The sequence below is a fragment of the Eulemur rufifrons genome, chromosome 16 (assembly GCF_041146395.1).
Source record: "Eulemur rufifrons isolate Redbay chromosome 16, OSU_ERuf_1, whole genome shotgun sequence".
Lineage (NCBI taxonomy): Eukaryota > Metazoa > Chordata > Mammalia > Primates > Lemuridae > Eulemur > Eulemur rufifrons.
Genome location: NC_090998.1, coordinates 86,321,884 through 86,342,863, shown reverse-complemented (window position 1 = coordinate 86,342,863; position 20,980 = coordinate 86,321,884). Strand labels below are relative to the sequence as shown.

At 54.6% G+C, this 20,980-nt stretch overlaps 1 protein-coding gene across 1 annotated transcript in view; it reads left to right on the top strand.

The window, feature by feature from the left end:
- CACNG2 (calcium voltage-gated channel auxiliary subunit gamma 2) overlaps positions 1 to 20,648 on the top strand; it is a 109,025-nt gene extending 88,377 nt beyond the window's left edge. Inside the window, exons 2-4 of the mRNA XM_069491116.1 lie at positions 4,804 to 4,887; positions 18,808 to 18,948; positions 20,113 to 20,648. Coding sequence (XP_069347217.1) covers positions 4,804 to 4,887; positions 18,808 to 18,948; positions 20,113 to 20,648 — 761 coding nt within the window. The remainder of the gene's footprint in view (positions 1 to 4,803; positions 4,888 to 18,807; positions 18,949 to 20,112) is intronic.
- Positions 20,649 to 20,980: the final 332 nt, after the last annotated feature.

Here is a 20,980-nt window from a genome sequence, read left to right as displayed (position 1 = left end):
AGAGAGCCTGCCTAAAAACGAAGCCGACTGGGAGGAGAGTCAAACAGAGACGGAGAGAGATGCCAGATTTTGGAGCACCTGGATCCATCTGCACCTGAAGCCGTCACAACCCCTGGCTTGTGGGCGTCTCATGAATGTGTGGGAAATAAAACAGCGTCTGTTCGGCCCCTAATGACCAGGCTTATGAGGAGCTTATTGCATCCAAAGAAACAGGACAGCAGTCGGTGTGAGATACTGAGGAGTTCAGCACCAGCTCGCAGCCTGCATCTCCAAGGCTGCCCCTGTGGTCAGCCCCGGAGACCCCGCAGTCAGGCACACGGTCCCTCCAGTACCTGGCCTCGCCCTCCCTCCCCAGCCTGCATGGCCGGTGCTGCCACTCTGGTTGTTAAGTGTTGAAATACTGCTGTACAGATCAGCCCCACCAAGTGCAGGGGGGAGGGCTGGGGCAGAGGGTGGCTCCTAGGCTGGGCCAGGCAGAGAGGAGGTGGGGCTGGGACTGAGGCCCCCCCGACCGCTGCTCCCCAAGGATGGGTCGGGGGCGCAGCTCTGTCCCCAGGCTCTACAAGCTCCGAGCCCAGCTCAGGCATATCTGGCCCTACGGGGGCTGGGCAAGGGCACCGGGGCAGGCGGGAGAAACAGAATCTTCCTGCCGGCCCTGACACCCCCATGAGCGCGTCTGCCCTCCTCACGCCCTCCCTACTGCCGCGCACCGAGGGCCGGCTTCCCCGGCCAGGTCCTCCAGCTAAACACAGGGACAAGTTAGGAGAAGAGTCTGTACTGGCTGAGCCAGACGACTCTCGCTCTAACAGGGAAGTTCGGGCGGCATCTGGTGTTGTGCCCGTGTCAAAGCGTGGTCCAGGAGGGCCATCAGTTAGCTCGTCATCATCATAAGATCACACCGTTAAGTTCTAAAAACCAATGATTTGGGGCTTATTAGAATAATCTGATGAGTCATTTGCACTTCAACTTTTAATGCAGTTTCTTAATATATACTTGATGTATATTGAAAATAAGAGCGAACGTTTTAGTTTTTGTTTTATACGTGGATTTGTATGACCTTCCCAGCTACGAGATGCTTTGCATATCGTCCCTACCTCCACCCGACCTGAGCCACCAGGTTCATGGTCTCACCCTTCGCTTCCCTCCTCAATCTGTCTTTCACACCCATTCTCTGACCGCTACGTGCCACTGTCCAGCTCGCTCCCATGGACCCCTGACTCCAGTTCTTCACCCCCAGCCCAGGCTTCCAGCACACCGACCCCACCGCCGGTGCCTGGCCTTACTTGGCCTGGAGGCTGCGATCCTTCCTAATGCCCCCCACCCCCTCCCCGTCTTGCACTCACCTCCCCAAGCCCCTCCTGGCTGACGGCAGCTTCAGGAAAGTTCCCAACTCTGCTGCACCCGCACCCCGGATGTGGCCAGAGAAAACCACAGAGCATCAAGAGGGATTTTCAAGCCACGGACACACGCTTTATAGCCTGGTCCACCCACTCCCCAGCCCCGCCCCCCCTGCCCCGTCCCACTCTCATGGGAAAGATTTCACTTCCCTTCCTCCTTCCTCAAATCTCCAACCCTCCCTTCCTCCCCTCCTCACTTTCACTTGATGATCCTGCTCCCTATCTCGTCAGGAAAATAGAAGCGACCAGAAGACAAGTGCCATAAGCTCCCACCCTGCCTGCCCGCCCACCACCCCCCACCCCTGCACTGCACCCTCAGGTGCCACCTTCCCTCCTGGTGCACCACGATCCGCCTTTGCACCTGGGTCCTGGACCTCATCCCTCTCACGCTGCTCCCCGCTCGCTGCAGGTCATCACGTCTTCCCTTTCTACTGGAACATTCTCACCAGCATCACACATGCCTTAACCCGTCTCCCCCACCACAGAGCAGCCAGCATGAGTCAGCTAGGTGTAGACGCCCCACTAGCACAGGGCGGGAGGGCAGAAGGAGGTCAGGAGAAGGAGACCACAAAGGATGTGGTGGGGGCTCAGGCAGAAAGACCAGCATGTGCAAAGGTCCTGTGGTAGGAAGGAGCATGGAAGGAAAGAAGACCCAGACAGGGAGGAGGTGGGTGGGAGGTGAGGCTGGAGAAGGAAGTCGGGATCAGGCCCTGTTAAAAGATGTTGTGCTTTTCCCTGAGAGCACCGGGAAGCTGTGGGGTGTTTTCAGCTGGAGGTGGCATGATCAGGTCTGGATTTTCAAAGGATCACTGTGATTACTCTGTGGGGAGGGATAAGAGTGGGTGCAAAATGACAAGTGGGGGGGCTACGCAGTCATCCAGGGGCACAGGGTGGCAGCTGGTGGTGGGTGGGGCTGTCAACGGAGACATTGGCAAGTTTGAGAGACACGAGGAGCTAGCACAGGACAGGACGCCGTGATGGATGGCGCCCGCAGTGAGGAGGGAGAGATGTCGGCAACGATAGCGGGCGCGGCTGGCACGAGGGAGCCGTGGAGAGGCGTTCCCCGAGCTGGTCGGTGCCTCTCGAGGACCAGGCTTGAGGGAAAGGTCATGGGTTCAGGTCCGCTGCCTTTAAAACGTCCACCAGATGTCGACTGGGCAGTTGGGTGCCCGGGTCTGGCCTCAGAGGGGAGGTCTGGGCTGCTGGTTGTGTCCCTCGGCCTCTCCAGGAGCATCTCCGGAGCCTGCCTTCTGTGCCGGGCACTGCGCTAGGAGCCAAGGGCCCTGAGTAGGGACCAGAGCGGGCGTGGCCCACCGGGAGGGAGCGTGGGGCCCTCTGGGTCGAGCTTGTCCCCAATTTGTTAGGAGCCTCGGGGCATGTCAGTACTGCTCTCAAGCCTGCCTCCTGCACAGAGTCCTTACAAAGGCGCCGAGCTGCTGAAATATTTGTCAGATTGAATTGAAAGAAAGTGCTTTGCAAAGTGCTTTTCAAATACACTGATTTGTAATTTTAACAATAGGGAGAATTTTTTTATCCTCTTAGCAGCTGGATGAAGACTTTGCTCCTAGGGAAGGCAGAGAAGGGGGTGTGGTTGGATCAGCGGATACGTTACTAGGGAGAGGAGACACATGAGGGCAGAGGGGTGACCAGAGGTGGGGTGAGAGGGCCCAAAACGCTCAGAGAAGAGACCTGCCCAAGGGGACCATTTTGAGTGGCCGCACAAAGCTTCAGTAAAGTTACCAGAAGTCCCAGTGTGCTCTGGGGAAATTGTTTTTCTTGCAGAAGTCAGGGAAGTTGGTGAATTTGGTCCAGGGAAAGCTTGTGTATGAGTTGGGGGGAGGAGATTTAAATATTGTCTCTGTAACATGTAGCATATAGTAGCCAGAAATATCTAAAATGCTTATATGTAGTATATATAATAGTATACCTATATACTATATATACAGGTATATATAATGTATACAGGTCTATGTAATAATGCCTTAAAATTCCTGAATAATATCTATAGCACATAATAGAATTTAATCCTACCTTATGAGATATGGAATCTTAGGACTCTGTAAGAAAATACATTGCTAACATGTATTGAGGACTGTATTAATTAGGTAATACTAGCTACTATGTCACTGGCTGAATATAGTCAAAGTTCATTTCTCTCACATCAACGACCCCAAAGACTTCCTAGAGGTGCCAGGCACTGTTCTGAGTACTCTATACATTCTGATCAGCTCATTTAACCTCCAGGACAGTCTGCAAGGGAAGAATTCTTATCTCCATTCTCAGATGAGGAAACCAAGTCAACTCAGTGAGGCCGAGCTGGCCCCGGGCAGTCTAGCTACAGAACCTGCATCTCACCCACGGTGGGCATAGGTTCCATTCTTTTTCTATTCAGGGAAAGTGACCAGACATTTGTTGCACCTACGCTGGTGCTGGGGATACGATGGTGAATGAAACAGACAAAAGTCTCTGCTGTCATGAAGCTGACACTCTGGTGACTGTAAATTCTATTCTATTCATCCGTTCTCATGCATCGGTTTGCATTCAAGAGTTCATGTGCTCACTTGGTGAACCCTGGTGAGGACCCGCTGTGGCGCTGGGTGAGGATTTTCCCTGGGCCAGTTCTCACCTTCTCAGCAGTCACGCAAGAAAGATATATAGTTAAAAGGCCCTAATTTGATTCTTGATTCCATCGTGTCCTAGCCACAAGTACTTATTCAGATGGTTTGGCCTCCTTGAGCCTCAGTTTCTTCATCTGTAAAATGGGATGACAATACCCATCTCACGGGCCTGTGGAAGAGCCAAAATGGTGTGCAGTTCAATAACCTAGCTTGAGGGCCCAGTCCCAGGGGGCTCAAACTGCATTTATTGCAGAGCTGTTGGGGGCTGGGGATGGCGAGCTCCATGCCATCGCAGATGGGAAAGTATTTCACAGGCTCCTCTAAAGGGCCGTGGGAATGTCTGTCGGTCTCAGTCTGGGGTCTGCCCTCTTTGGAAAGCGATCTGCTGCTTTCTCACACGCAAAATGCAGGGCGACTCCCAGCCAAGCTGGGGCACAGCGACCAGCTGATGAACATTCATCGGCCTCCTTAGTGGCAGTCCCCAGCCCGGAATCAAACCTTTACCGCCGCCAAGCTTCAGCTAATCCTCAGAAGCCTCAGCGCAGGGATGGGAGGCAGGGTTTTGAAGTCTTGGGCTTCAGATCCTCTCCGCAGTACTGCGGGCGTGTGTGCTTTGACTCACCAGGCAGATGTCCAAACAGACAAAGCCGTACCTTCCTTCAGGGGTGAGGGAGAGGGCTCAGGCAGCTTCTGAAGAGTGAGAAGTGAGGAAGAAGCAGGTGGGCCCTGGGCCCGCCACCCCCAGAAGCTAAGATGTGTCATGTGCTCCTTCTCCCCTTGTTTTGCAGGGAACTTCAAAGGTCTGTGCAAGCAAATCGATCACTTCCCAGAGGATGCAGATTACGAAGCTGACACAGCAGAATATTTCCTCCGTGAGTGCACACAATTTTTTATTCTCCTTCCTGGGGCTGGATCCTGCCCTTCCATCCTTCACAGAGCCAAGCACCAGGCCTATCTAGAGGCCCTGTCACCGCAGAGGGAAGGAAAACACAGAGCCTCCCTCCTCTCCTCCGTTTTGGAGTGCAAACGCATGCTGATCCCTCTGCCTGTAACACCCTTCCCTCCTGCCTTTGTCTGGCAAACTCCTCCTCGTCCTCCAGGCCTCAGCTGAAATGTCACCTCCTCCAGGAAGTCCCTCCTACCTCCTGCAGGGGTTCCCGGAGCAAAGCACTTTGTTATGCTGTGGGCCCCTGTCTGTCTGAGCGACCATTTCCCAGTTCCGCTCAGGCAGACTCCCTACTGCTCACCGTGATATTCCCAGCCCAGCGCTTGGCATTTAATAGGCACTCAGTAAATATTTCTTGAATAATTAAATGAAGAAACCCACCAGGCAGTGCCAGATTGGAAGTTCTAATGAAAAAAATATGAGATTTTTTTTTTCTTCCCCCGCAAGTCAAGTAAGTCAAAGTTAAATCCTGTTGTAACAGCTGCGATCTTAAATCCACCTGAGACATATCAAGAGAAAGCATTTTGAGGCCCCAAGGAAATTTCTCAAGCATCAGCAAAAACTAACAAGGCTACCTGTTCCCTGAGAAAGGATTTCCCAGAGAGGGGTTGAGAGCCCTTGACACCGGGGACAGCAAAGCCAGCGGCTTTCAGGCCGGCTCTTTGGCTCTTTGGGAGGTTTGCTCTCCACCCAGGGCAGCACCCCCTCCCACCTCACCCCCCTCACCCAGGTGCCCCTCCTCCGCTCCTCCCCCACAGCAGAGGGGTTCGCATTACCCTGAGATCACTTGTATGCAACACGTAGGAGGCATTTTATTATGTGGATTGCCCCTGTCTCTTTCAATAATCCCTTCTCACATCAAACCCAGCTCTCAGGTCAGCCTGGAATCTGGCTTCGCTGAAAAGCCCATGGAACATAAAGTCGGCCAGGCAGCTGGGAAGAGAAAGGAAGGGAACACGATGCAATTTATAGATTTTTTTTTTTAAGAGGAAAAAATATCATAATGTGCTCATCATTTCCTTTTATGAATTCCCTCAAGACGTTCCTCTTAAATGGAATTCCTTAAAGGCCGTTTGGTTGTGGTTACCTGTTACCTGTTACTGCGTCTGGGCTAAGGCCACAGGAGCCTGGCAGTGCAGTAAGCGTGGCTTGAGCACCTTCTGTGCCCAGTGCTGGGGAGGCCAGGACGGATCAGGGACACACAGTCACTGGCCCAAGAAGAGCACGGCCTGGCGGGGAGGGCCCTCGGAGAGGCAGCTACAGAGGAGGAAGTGTGAGCAAGGCCAGGCCCCACACCAGGAGCCACAGGTCTCCTGGCAGCGCAGTGATGAGGTCATGCTTTGTCAGCCGGGCTGTGAGCACCCGGGGCAGGAAACATGCCTCATTCATTGCTCCCCTATAACAGCTCCTGCAGCATCATAAGCACTCGACAAATGCTTTTGGTCAAATAAAGGAAAGATACAGAACTCTTCAGTGGCAATTCCTAACAGCTCAATACCTCAATTCTCTCTTTTTAAAGAGAGAAGAGCTTCGAGTGTTTGGTTCATTTTGATGTCACTGGACAAAAGACTTGGACCCCATTAGCTGTGCAGGATTCCGGAGGTCCGATCTGAGTTGACTTAATCCAACAATATTTTTGGAGCATCTAAAACAGGAGTTGGTAAACTTTCCCTATAAAGGATCAGACAAGAAATATTTAGGCCTTGAGGGCCACAGAGTCTCTGTCTCAACTACTCGACTCGGCCCTTGTAGCACAAAAGCAGCCGCTGACAATATGGAAGCAAATGAGTGTGGCTATGTTCCAGTAAAACGTAACTTGATTTACAAAAACGAGCAGCAGTCTGCATTTGGCATAGTTTGCTGGCCCCCGATCTATAAAATGCTAGTCTTGGGCTAGACAACCTATATAATTTTTTAAGCTGGAAGGCATGAGTTTCTATATCCTCTGTGAAGCTCTAACCTGGCTGGTGAGAGAAGCCGGAAACAGGAATCATGTTTCTAGGATTCCCTCTCCCACTCCCCATCCCCACTTTTTGATTCCGAAGCCCTTCTGGGGTCTCCCCGGCATCCTGCAATTTCTCCATCTCCACCATTAGCACACTTGGATGCAATTTCATTGGTGCACCCCCATGAGACTAAGAACTTCTTGAAGGCAGAACTGTGACCATTCATTTCTGCACCTCAAGCACCCAGCACAGGGCCTGGCAGGGCACAGTTGCCCAATAATGCATTTTGATGACTGAGCAAGGAAGTGACTGGTTGAGTAAGTGAGCACTCAAGTAAATCATGGCCAAATGCCACAGAGAACAACGCATGCAGGCCACAGGCTTCCAGAGGAAGAGAGCTGGGGGCCAGAGAGGTGGGCAGAGTGGCTCCCAGAGGTGGGCGGGGCTTTGGCCCGGGAAGGGGCGTGGCTGCACCCTGGGTGGGCGGGGCCTGAGTCAGGTCTGAGTTCAGCTTTGTCAAACCCACCTGCAGAGAGGCTGTGAGGGGGCAGAAGCAGCCTCTGTCCTGAGAGTGAGCCGTCTGGAGACAGACCATGGACCTAATATTCATACTTGTGCCACATGCAGGGGTGGAAGGGAGCGTGCTGTGCTGAGGGAGACTGCCCCCCAACCCAGCCCAGAAGAGGTCGTTCCAGAAGGGTTCCCTAGAGAAGGTGGCCCCAGAGCTGAGGCCTGGACTCTGAAAGGATTCATAAATTCATTCACTCACGAGATATTTACTAAGCACTTACTGTGCACCGGGCACCACTGTCGGTCCTGGGGATCCAAGAGGGGACCAAACCAAGGGAGCCGGCGCCTTGGTGAAGGTTACATGGGGGAACCAGCAATGAGCACGTGCACGAACACCCCTCCCTGCCTTCTGCCCCTGAGAGTTCCAAAGAGGTCTGGGAGGACGGAGAGTGGGCAGTGGTGGGGGAGGGGCAGAGGCACAGAGGGCATGTCACTTAGAGGCAGGGAGGCCATGAGGGACTACTGCAGTCGTCCAGGTGACTGGCAATGGCCCCTTGGACTGGAGTGTAGCTGTGCAGAGCGGACAGGAGCAGGGGTGGCCAGTGATGGGGGGAGCGCGGGGTTAGGGTTGGGTTTCGGGGTGGGGACGGAGGTGAGAGGAGAGGGAAGGAGCAGTCAAGCAACTCTTCTCCCTCCCCCAAAAGCAGGGCCCAGTCCACACACAGCATCTGCCAGGGGAGTTGGGCCCCATTACCCATATTCCCAAATGGCCCCTAAATTCATTTTTCCCAGAAAAGCAGAGGTGTGAGCCAGGTGGAGACAACCCAATACCTTGTCCCTGCTGTTACTGGCCTCCGCAGTATTCCTAAACCCAAGACCTCTGTATGGGAATGCACATGCCTGGGGCCCCTTAAACTTCGTAGGAAGTTAGAGGATCCATGAAACAAGTGCAGCTTCTTCCTTCACTTGTAAGTGTGAGCAATTCACACGTTCCACAAATCTTCATGGAACAGCCCCCTGTAAGCCAGGCGCTCTTCCAAGTGCTAAGGATGTGGCCTTGGGGGCACTTGCAATCTGTGATAAACAAAATTAACAAGTTAATGATATAGTATCTTAGACTGCCATAGTGATACAGAGAAAAATCAAGCAAGAAAGGGGAATAGGGAATTGCAGAGTGGGGTTGAGGCCAAGAAAGTCCTCCCTGAGAAGACTGCACAAAGACCCAAAGGAGGTAAGAGAGTGAGCCACATGGGTATCTGGGGGAAGAATGCTCCAGGCAGAGAGGACAGCAAGTGCAAAGGCCCTGGGGTGGGAGTGTGCTGGCATGTTTGAGGAGCAGGGCTGAGGCCAGCAGGGTGAGAATGGAGTGAGCAAGGAGGAGTAATGAAAGAGCAAGTGCCGGGAGGCCTCAGAGACACCCCGGATATGCAGCAAAGACTTGGGGGTTTTCTCTGATTGAGGGACACCAGCTCATTTCTGAACAGGACCCTCTGGTTGCTCATAAAAGACTGAAAGAGGACCAGGGCAGAAGCCAGCAGAAGACTTAGCAGCCTGTTGTGACAATCGGGGCAAGAGGTGATGGCAGCTCGAACCAGGGTGGCAGCAGTGAAGAGGGTGAAGCAGGACCAGATGCTGATCATGTTTCTAGAGCCCCGAGTACAGGACACAAGGCTGCCTTTGATTTCGAGGGAAGGAAGAAGTCAAGGATGACTTCAAGGCTTTGCGAATGGCCAGGGAACAGGCTCAGTGTTGGTCGCATTAAGCTAGAAATGCCCATGGGACTTCCTGGGGCCATGTCAGACACTCGGTGTGGGCCTGGAGTCTGGGGTTCACAAGGGAGCCCCTGGGCAGAGGTAGGAGTTTGCCATGTGTCAGTGTGTGGATGACATTCAAAGCCATGGCACTTGATGAGCTCACCAAGGGAGTGGCACAGAGAGAGGAGAGGAGCAGCCCAGACACTGAGGCCCAGGACACCAAGGCTTAGAGGCCAAGGAGATGAGGGGCCCCAGGAAGGAGGCTGAGGTGGGCTGGGTAATGCCGCCACCCTTGTTTCAGCAGCCGCAGGACTGAGGATGTGGAGTAGAAGGGAGGAAAGAGAATGCCAGAAGGGCCTGACTGGATGGAGGCCAGAGCTCATCTCTGGGAGCAGCAGAGATGGTGGGGTTTCCTCGCCCTCAAGCCAGCAGGCCAAGCTTCAGGCACTGACCCACCACTTGGAGGGCCTGGCAGAAGGAAGGTACTCAATTAATATCTGATGGGACAAATGAAAGAAGGAACAGACACATGTGCTCCTCAGTGCCCACGAGTATCGGAGGAGTCTCACAGCCTCTCCTGAATCACAGAGTCGGGGCTCCCTAGTGATGGGGAGACGGCTGTAGGAGCCCCTGGTCAGCACGCCAGGCCCCTTGACATCTGGGCCCCATGAAGGTGTGGCCAGCATGCCCACCTCTCCCTGGCTTACGCAGTAACGAATGGTGACCAGACTGTTTTTCCCGACCAGTGCCGTGGGCCCATCGGATGCGTCTGCTGTGGTGGCCTCCGCATCCTCTTCCCTCATTATCCACAGATTTGAGGATCTTGGTGAAGAACGGAGGTGGTGGTGACCGGGTGTGACTTCGCATGAGTGTCGGCGTGCGTCAGCGCGTCTGTCTTTGCGCACGATGGCACGAGTCTGTGCTATGTCCTGTCTCTTTGTTGCCTGCATGTCTGTGAACCTGAGTGTGTGTCTGAATGTGGAAGCATCTGTGTGTTTGCACCTGTATGTTTGTGTGTATGTGTGTGTATGTGGGTCCCTGTGTGTTGTGTGTGTGTGTTGTGCCCAGGAGAGGGGGCTTGGTGTCTCCTTGCAGTCCCATTGTGATTTGGAGTGGGGGAAGAAGATTCACAGGAAGTTGGCTCCATTCCACAGGCATATATTAAGCACTGACTGTGTGCTGGACCCCGAAGTCCGCTCTATTATGGCCACTTTTAGTCGAAGACTGCAGAGTGGGGTCGGGTCTCCCCACTCCACACTCAGAGCCTCGGGCTGGAGTCTGGGTGAGGGGCCCAGGGCCGCCTGCTGTCCTGACATACCCCCTCCAGGGGGAGGGGAGAGGGCTGCTGCCCAGAGGCCTTCCTGACACACACACACACACACACACACACACACACTCATACAGCAGAGCAGCCGTATCAGGCCTCAACATGCCGATCACCAGGCCACACTCTCCCCAGAGCCAGAAGTGGACATGGGGACAGGGGAGGCAGGTCCCTGGGCAAAGCCTATGCCCCATTCACCCCCCCACAAACACACACACCAGAGATGCACCTGACTGCACTTGGAGTCGACACCCTCCCAGGGGTTCACTGGAAGCCACAGCCAAGAGCAGAAGCTGCCAAGGGGGCAGGAGGCAGCCAAGGCAGGCAGGACCAGCACAAGGGGCATTTGGGGGATGCATTTACAGAATGTGGCCACTGGTAGGAGGCAGGAGAACGTAACGGCAGGCTTTGCCACACACCCAGGGGCTCAAACCCAGCTCTGCAGCCTCCCGGCTGGCCTCCCTGGGCCTCAGTCTCCTCACAATGAGGACGACGCTTGCTGGTCTCTTCCCAGGGTTGCGATGAGGACTGAGTGAGTTAGAAGCAGACAGCTCTTTGCTCCAGCCCGGAGCAAGGTGCCCACTCGGTAGCATTTGCTATTCACAGTGCTCACATCGTAGGTGACACAGCGATAAGTGCAAGGGACAGATAGTAAGCAGGAAGGGGGCCAAGAGGGGGCCTCCAGTTTGCAATAAGGTGGTCAGAAGGTCCTGAGGGCAGAGGGGACATCCGAGCAGAGACCTGAAGGAGGTGAGGGAGCGGTGGGGTGGTGCAGATCTCCCGGGAGCATTCCGGCAGAGGGAACAGCCAGTGCGAAGTGTCTGGGGCTGGCAGGCTCGGGCACAGCCAGGAGGCACATGGCTGAGTGGCGTAAGGGGGCAGGTGGGAGGCAGGACTTGTGGCCCTCGGCTCTCCTCTGAGATGGGACCACAGGAGAGTTCTGAGCACAGGACAGATGCGGTCTGACGTCCAGGCTTCTGCGGGAGAGCCAACTACAGTCATGTATTCGTTACTCTAGGCGGGCAGGAGAAGACCAGGTAGGACACCAGGGCCACAATCCACGCTAGAAAGGCAGGTGCTTGGCCCAGGAGTGGAGACATGGCTGGGAAGGGGTCGGACTCTAGATGTATTTGGGGGCAGAGCCGGAAGAATTTCCTGGCAGCCTGGATGGGGGAGATGAGAGAGAGAGAGAGGACTTGCAGAAGTCTAGGAGTCCCGGCTGGAGAGACGGGGTGAACGGTGCCGCCTTCTCCGCAGCCAAGAATGTGGGACGGGGCTGGTGTGTGTGGAGACGACCGGTCTGTTTACCGATCTGTTTTGTCTTGGTGTCTGGTAAGGATTCTTCTCCCCCCGGACTGTGAACAGCTTGAGGACTCCAAGTGGAGTAGCTGCAAATAGAGCACCTGCCTCCCACCCACCCCTCCCCCTTCCCCACCCAGCACAGGGCCCGGCCCGGGGTCAGGCCCAGGAGGCGCTTGCTGAGTGAATAATGAGGTGCCACCTCCCTAGGGCACCTGGCACGTCCACCTTCCTCCCAGAATGAGGACAGAGGTGGATACTGGGTCTCAAACTGGGCCAAAGCCACCTTTCCCGGGCTCGGAGAATGCCGCTCCTCCCCACTGCCCCCAGCCCCATGCCCACCTCTGCAGGCCCACCAGGTATCGAGGCGACCCAGGGACCCGAGCACAGGAGGTGTGGGCAGCCCAGGGGTCAAGGTCCAATCTGGGACGTAGAATAAAAGGGCCTGAGTTCAAGGTGTGCTGCGCTCTGCAGCCTTCGGCAAGTTCCACACCTTCTCTGAGTCTCCCTGAATGGTGCTTTGCTGGCTCTCCCAGCTGTCCCAGGGGCACAGCATGAGGGACATCCCCCCCCCAGAATTTTAGAAGTGCAATGACACCTCATCCCAGCCCCTGAGAAGCTGGAGTTAGACACGCCCTTAGGGCCACCCAGCTCCATCCTCCCGTTTTACAGATGAGGGGCACACGAGGCCTGAGAGGAGAAATGACCTACCCAAGGCCAAGGGGGACACACTCTCTGGGACACCGCCTGCATTCTGGGAGCGTTGTCCAGGCCCGTCACCCGGCTGTCTGTCCACAGCCCCAGCCCAGCAGCCCCTTCGAGCAGGAATTGTTGTGAGGGGGACTCTGAGAGGCATTCTCACCAGAAGCCATCTCGGTCAGCACAGCTGAAACTGCCCAGACCACGTCCTATAGTTGGGCGGCCCCCTGAGCTGCGCCCTGCACTCACTCACATCCACAGGACCAGAGCAGACGTCCCCCAGCCGGTGGCCAGCCTTCGTGCACGCACGCGGCCGGCAGTTTCTGTCCTGTCCTAGTTCACTGACTTGCGTGCTGCCCGCAGCCACTCCACTGGTTTCACGACCTAGTAATGAGTCACAACCTGCACTTTCATAAACACCCACCCCGGCAACCCGAAGCCCCGGGAGAGGCAGCAACAGTGCGCTCTGCTGTCACGGTAGCTAACGCGTGCTGTGCTCCCCGGGTACCGGACACGTCCTCGTGGCTTCAGATGTGTTTGCTCAGTTACTCCTCATAGCAACCCTGCGAGCCAGGTGTGCTTACGATGTCCATGTGGCAGATGGGACAACTGAGGCACGGGTGGCCCGGTGACAGAGCTAGAAGGGTGAACTCAGGCAGCCTCTTCCTGAGCTTGTGCAACTGGTCACCAGTCTCTACAGACAGCAGGAAATGGGAACACATCCGGCATCCTGCACAGATGGTGCTCCCAAAGTTAGCTCACAGGGCTCCCGGGATGCTTTTCATACATCATTATATATAGCAAACGTTTGTTCAACACTTGACTAGGTGCCAGGCCTGACACTTGAGACACTATCTTAATTCATCTTCACAACCACCCTAGGAGGTAGAGATGGTCACTGTCCCCATTATACAGATGGGAAAGGTGAGGCACAGTGGCCACATAGCCAGTGGGAGGGCCAGGCTGAGACCCCAAGCAGTCTGCACCTGGAGCCCACGCTCCTAACCTCTGCTCTGACTTCTCTCTCTTCCTCTTGCACACCATCTTTTTTCTCCTCTTCTTTCTTCTTGCAGGTCTCTCTCTCTCTCACACACACACACACTCACACACTCACACACACACACACTCACACACATTCACACATCCACACAGGCATTTTTTGCAACCCATCCCTTTTCACGGTCAGTAGCTACACTATCCAGCACAGCGTGGAAGGAGAAGAAGGGGAGAGATGCCCAGGAGCCTAGAAAGTTCCTCCCAACCCTGCACATGTGTGATTCTATCCCATTAGAATGGATCAAACCCCAAATGGGGTAACATACATAAAGAGCTTAACCCCATGCCCAGAAAACCAGGAGCCTGTGCTCCATGTACCCGATTATGGTGACCATCTTGATTAAAGCACAGGGCGCAGGTGGGATGGCAGCAGGGCCTGGCTGGGTGGACCCTGAGCAGAGGTCTGGGGGCACAGAACTGTCGAAGACGGACAGGACCTTAGGGATCTTTTCCTCCAGCCCCACCAGAGTGCAGATCTGAGGCCAGAGGAAGGCCCCACGGGGAGCCAGGCAAGGAGCCAGCAGCAGACCCAGGTCTCCTGACCTCCCCTGCCCCCACATCCCCATCCACACCAGCCACCAGCCCCCTTCCTCTCCCAGACGGAGCCAGGTAACAGCAGGGACCCCACGTGCAGCCTCTGCCGTGTCCTCCATCTGTGCCCACCATGAAGAGCCATTTCGCAGCATGACAGCCAGAGGGGCTGGGGCCCACTGAGGCACCAGATCGCAAAATGACTTGTCTAGGGAGTTGCGCCAGCAAGCGGATTAGCAAAGAATTTATAGCTCAGGCCATCCCCTCCAGAAGGCAAGATGTCACTTCCCTCCTGGGCAATTAGGAGGCTTTTCATTTCTGTCGTCAGCATAGAAAATAATAAACTGTTCATAGCTTACCAACATTCTGTGTTTTCAAAAGCTTCCCCATTCTTTTTCCTATTTAATCGCTGTAATACTGTAAGGAGGATACTGAGTGAGGATTTTCGTCTTCATTTTACAGAAAAGGAAGGGCAAGGGACGCTACGTGATTTGCCCAGGGTCTTCTTGAGCCAGTCACTAAACACTGGGGCTCTCCAAGCCTCAGCCTGAGCCTCTCCTCGTCCATGGGCAAGCTTCCCTGTGCTCACCTGCGTGTCTGTGGCTCCCACCGTGCACACTGCCGTGCCCCACACCTGCCCACCCACGTCCCTTCCACACTTCGCATGCTTGTCCCCAAAGCATCTCAAACTCGGCATGTCCCAAAACAAACCTTGATTTCTCCCGCCTCCTCCCCCACCTCTCCCTTCACTTTGTCCTCTGCCAACCTCCATAAATGTTTTTTTCCAACCAGCTTGCAAATCCGAAACCTAGAAGTTATCTTCAATTTCACCCTCCTCTCTACCTTTATCCATCCAGCCAGCCTCAATTCACCTCCTAACCATCTGTCAAAGCCTTCACCTCTGTCCACACCCCTGGCACCCACCCTGGGCCAAACACCGTCTCTCCTGTCTGGTCAACTGCAGTAGCCTTCTCAACTGGTTCCCCGCAGCCACCCTGACCCCTTCATAATCCATTTGCTTAAGATGCAAATCAGATCATGACAGCCCTGCCTGTCCTAAGCCCTTTAATATTTCCCATCGCGCTTAGGATAAAGGTAAGCTCTTTAGCACAACCCACGGGGCCCTGCGTGGCCTGGCCCCGCCCGCCTCCTCTGCCTTAGTGCTCCCCAAGCCTTTCCACTGGCTCCCCAGCCTTCCTCCAGGTCCCTGGACCAGCCATGCCTCTTCCAGCCCTGGCTGGTGCTGTGTCCTCTCCCACAGCCCTGCCTCCACTCTTCCGGGTGAGCGTCTGCTTACCCATCAGAGTCAGCGGCACCATCAGTCCCTCGGGGAGCACTTCCTGATCCCCCAGGAGCTCAGAGGGCACTGTTAGAGGCAGCGAGTATAGACCCTGAAAGCGGGGAGTGCAGTGGTTAGACACACGGACCCCACAGTCAGCCTGCCTGCCTTCACAAACCTGGACAAATGGCTGACTTCTATGATGCGTATTTCATAGAGTTGTAATGAGAACTGATGAGTTAGCGTCTGCACCGTGCTTAAAACAGTCCCCGGCACACACTAAGCTTCCCATGGACATCAGCTGTCACACACCCTCTTGGTGCCGCACAGGCACCTTTCTCTTCTAGCACTTTGTCCCGGGTGTGTTATTGTCTGAAGACGCACATCTCCGTGGTGAGAACGTGAGCCCTATAAAGACATGGGCCAGGGCTGGTTTTGCACCCTGTATGTCGCCCGTGCCCAGCCCAGAACCTGGCACAGTGGCGGGCACTCAGTCCATGTTTATTTCCCAGACTCCCAGCTAGTCAGGAGCAAAGCACCCCCCTGCTTCATACTCCCTGCGTAGGCTCCCAGCCAGAGGTGGCCCACTACGACCAGCAGGCCAGATCCAGCCCACCGACTGATTCTGTAAATAAAGTTTTATTGGAACACAACCACCCTCATTTGTTTACACATCGTGTATGGCTGTTTACTTGCTACAACGGCAGAGTTGAGATACTGTGACAAAGACCATATGGCCAGCGAAGCCAGAAATATTTACTATCTGTCCCTTTACAAAAAAAGTGTCCCGATGCCTGCTTTAGGGATCTGTAATCTCCCTGAAGTCAAGGCCCGTTGCTTCACAGGGCTGGTGTGAGGCCTGCATGGGTTAATCCACATACGGCACTTAGAACAAGGCCCGGCAGCTGGGAGATCTCCACAAATGTTAGCAGGTATTGTGAAGTACCATCTGCTTACTCATAGGCGACAAATAAATGTTTATTCATTGAATAAATCAGACACTTTCTGTTCCTTGTGATAGATTTTGGCACCAAGACTGTACCAGGCTTTGTGGGAAGTCAGGACAATTTATAGGGAAATTGTATCTGGCCTCAAGAAGGAAAGACCTCAGAAATAAAAATTGCTGCCTTTTACTGTCTACCTTCTAGCGTGAGACACAGTACAGATATTGCCCAATTTCACCCTTACAACGGCACTGCTCAGCCGCGCGAGGCGGCTCACGCCTGTAATCCTAGCACTCTGGGAGGCCGAGGCGGGCGGATCACTGGAGCTCAGGAGTTGGAGACCAGCCTGAGCAAGAGCGAGACCCCCATCTCTACTAAAAAAATAGAAAGAAATTGTCTGGACAACTAAAAATATATAGAAAAAAATTAGCCGGGCATGGTGGCGCATGCCTGTGGTCCCAGCTACTCGGGAGGCTGAGGCAAGAGGATCACCTGAGCCCAGGAGTTTGAGGTTGCTGTGAGCTAGGCTGACACCATGGCATTCTAGCCCAGGCAGCAGAGTGAGACTCTGTCTCAAAAAAAAAAAACAAAAAACAGCACTGCTCAATCAAACTTGCACGTGCGTACAGATCTTGCTATAGGGCTTTCCTTAAAATGTGGATCCCATTTGGTAGCTGGAGGATCCTGTCCCTGCCCGGGGAGGAAGAGGGTGCCGACACTGAAGGGGGACCTGACTGCCTGGCCTCCTCCTCTGGCCCCAGCGTCCCCACGTGCAGCTCGGCTTTGGCCCACACATGCCCACCTAGGTACCGAGCTCCGCCCCTTTTCAAGTCCCCCAAATAACCCACTCACCCACTCACATTTGTAAGCAGTGTAGACCGCACTGCAGACCCATGGGGGACAGAGAAAGGGTTTTTACATCACACGTGTCCCAGCAAACTGCCTAAAATCCTCTAAAAAAATTCCTGAATTTTTGTATAGATCCTTCTAGGCCACACTGCCACCCAAAGAGGCAGGGACAGGGGCTGAGGGAGGCTCTACTCCTGGTACCTTCCCTTCCAAACGCACCTCCCTGACCAATCCCTGGGCTTGGCCAAAGGGCTCTGTGGCTGCAGGGTTCAACTTCCTTAGAAGCCACTTAAGTAGCCAAAACATTTAGACATCTTTTTCCCTCCCGCCAGCCTCAAGACGGCTCTGCCTCCTGCCCGACCCACCGCCCCCAGGACAGCGAGTCAAGTCCTGTGGTCACACGCTGCCCATTTAAATTTGGATAGAAAACAATTTTGTACTTTGCAGAGACACTTTGTGGAGGACGCCACACCACTGGGTCCTCATCCAGGGGCCACTCGCCCCACAAACACACAGCCCCACCAGCCGCTGCTCCCCCAGCCCCGGCCCCCCACGCCCTCGGCTGCCTGCGCCCCTCTTCCCCTGCCCCCTCCACACGTGGAAGCTGCAGCCTCTCCCTCTGTCCATGTCTCCCCTTTCGTTAACATGCTCTTTTCCTTTCCTGTCCTGTTTGTCAGTCCTTCCTTCTTACCTCATCCGCAAGGGTTTTCGTTTTCACTTTCTCTTTCCACTGCAATGCACCTGCTTCTTCCTTTTTCTGGACCACCTCACCACGTTTATTCACTCAGTGAGCTTGTACTGGCAACCCGCTGTGTCCTCCTACAGCGAGGAGAAACTATTTGTAACAGGCCGCAGTCCTTGCCTCACGCCCCGTGGTTCATCGGGGAGGCATACGTATAAATAAGTAGTTATAACAATCGCTATCATTTATTGAATGTTTACCACATGCCCCAGAAACTTACCTACGTGCATTACCTGATTCAACTCATTTAATCCTCACAACAAACTTGGGAGGCAGGCACTATTACCATCCCTGTTTTACAGATGAGCAAACTGAGGCACAGAGAGGTGAGATAACTTTCCCAAACTTACATAGCTAATAAATGCTAGAGCCAGATTCAAATTGAGGCCATGTGGTTCCACCTAACCACTATACAACTCTGCCTCTCAATGTGCCCAAGTGTCCCAAAGGGAGCTCATAACTTTGCCTAAGGAAGTCAAGGAAGGCTTCACAGAGGAGGGGACTTTGAGCTGGGTTTTGATGGATGAACAGGAGTTTGCTAAGTGAAGACCAGGAAAGACATTTCGGTAAGAAAGCTCAGTATATCGAAAGTCGGCAGCATAAAATGACATGCCCTGGGAAGTTTGCTGCTGCTGCTGGACATGAGAGAACATGAGGACCAGGAGGCATGAGGCTGGAGGTAGACGAAGGTCAAGTCACACAGGGCTCCATGTGTTGACGACGTGCTGCAGTTTGATCCTGAGGCAGTAGAGAGCTCACTCACTCTCCCTCCCTGGTAGTGCCGAGCAACCTCAACTCCGGGGCTATGTCCATAAACCCTCGGCTCTAGGGGCTGCTCTCTTGCCTCCCTCCTGCACCCCTCGGTCTCACAGTCACGCCGCTCTCTTTCTCCCCACCCCTCCGTGTTCCGCAGGGGCCGTGAGGGCCTCGAGCATTTTCCCGATCCTGAGTGTGATTCTGCTGTTCATGGGTGGACTGTGCATCGCCGCCAGCGAGTTCTACAAGACTCGACACAACATCATCCTGAGTGCCGGCATCTTCTTCGTGTCTGCAGGTAACGGTCACCCCGCCAAGCAGGCTGGAGTCCAGGCCCTCAGTGGGGAGAAGGCTGAGGTTTGGGTGCCGGGGGGCCAGGAGGACCCGGCAGAGAGAGGAGGAAGGACAGGAATCACCAGGCCTTGCGACATGTCGTGTTGCAGGGAGGGAAGGTTGTGCAGGGGCTCCTGCCCTGTAGCAACCCCCCAACCCCCCCACCAAGTCCTCCGGGAGCATCTCCAGACCCCAACCCTTAGCCCAATGGCCCATTTTCCTACCACCACTTGGAAAAGGGCCAAAATCCTGGGTCCCTCTCAGGGCACTGGGCCTCTATCCACTTACCCTCTCCCCTCCTGGTATAAATAGTGACGAGGCTGGAGGCAGGACAACCAAGTTGCCTCCCCATTCCCTGAACCCCTGCCTGATGCTCATCTCCATGGAAACCGAGGGAAGACGCTCCCCTCACTGTGCCCCCAGGTGGGAGCAGGCAGGCACCCACAACCACAGTTCTGATCCCGGTTCATGACAGATGAGTCACACCTGCTTCAGATGTCAGAAAAAGAACCTGGGTGTAGCATGAGCCATTTAATAAGAATGACCAACATCTAAGGAGCACTCACAAGTGTTCACCCACGTAACCCTCTCCGTGGCCCCAGAGGAGCGGGCCTGACATTTTCCCAACTTTACAGATCCGGAACTCAGACTGAGTTAACTTGCCAAGGCTCCGAACCCGGGCGGTCTGGCTCGGGGAGCCAGTCTCAACCCCCTGCTACACCAGCCTCGGCTCCCTGGGAAGCCGCCCTCTCCTCCTTCACTTAACCTCTCTCTGCTTGTTTCGCACCTGCGACAGGCTTGTAAAGCACTAAGCAGTGCAGGCAGATGGCAGATGCTCCATAAACAACACCTATTGTTATTACTTTTACTCACTAGGTTGTAGAATGCCCCTCTCTCCTCCCTGCTCTTGCCACGTCTGTTGCCATCAGCTCTTCCCTGTGGCCCTCTCCCAGTGGAATGTTACCGCGTTAAGGGGAAGCTTGCCAGTGTCCCTCTGCATGGGCCCACCTGTCCCCCATGAAAACGCAGGTCCCGGGAAGGCCCATCCTTTCATCCTGTCCAGTGGCTGACATCCCCCTGAGAAACTGACATCCTTCTCTCCGACTCCCCACCCCGCTGTGCCCCGCAGGTCTGAGTAACATCATTGGCATCATCGTGTACATATCTGCCAATGCCGGAGACCCCTCCAAGAGCGACTCCAAAAAGAATAGTTACTCATATGGCTGGTCCTTCTACTTCGGGGCCCTGTCCTTCATCATCGCCGAGATGGTCGGGGTGCTGGCCGTGCACATGTTTATCGACCGGCACAAACAGCTGCGGGCCACGGCCCGCGCCACGGACTACCTCCAGGCCTCCGCCATCACCCGCATCCCCAGCTACCGCTACCGCTACCAGCGCCGCAGCCGCTCCAGCTCGCGCTCCACGGAGCCCCCACACTCCAGGGACGCCTCCCCCGTGGGCATCAAGGGCTTCAACACCCTGCCGTCCACGGAGATCTCCATGTACACCCTCAGCAGGGACCCCCTGAAGGCCGCCACCACGCCCACCGCCACCTACAACTCCGACAGGGATAACAGCTTCCTCCAAGTTCACAACTGTATCCAGAAGGAGAACAAGGACTCTCTCCACTCCAACACAGCCAACCGCCGGACCACCCCCGTATGAAGACGGGGGGCCTCGCCAGCGCCGGGCACAGCCGGGAGCAGGGCGCGGCCGCCGAGGGGCAGGGGCGGCGCGGGGCGGGGGAGGGCGCCCACACCATCCCCGGGGAGACCTTCCAAAAGCAAAAACACAAAAAAACAAAAAAACAGAAAACAAAAAAAGAGAAAAACATAACAAGTAAATTTAAAAAAAAAGAGAGAACAAAATATAAGAGGAACAAAGAAGCAAAACAACAGGAAATGTGACAAAATATAAACGAGGGAAGAAAAACAAACTTTAAAAAAAAGCGAGAGGGATAAAAAATTAAAAATAGAAAATAAATCTAAAAGAAAATG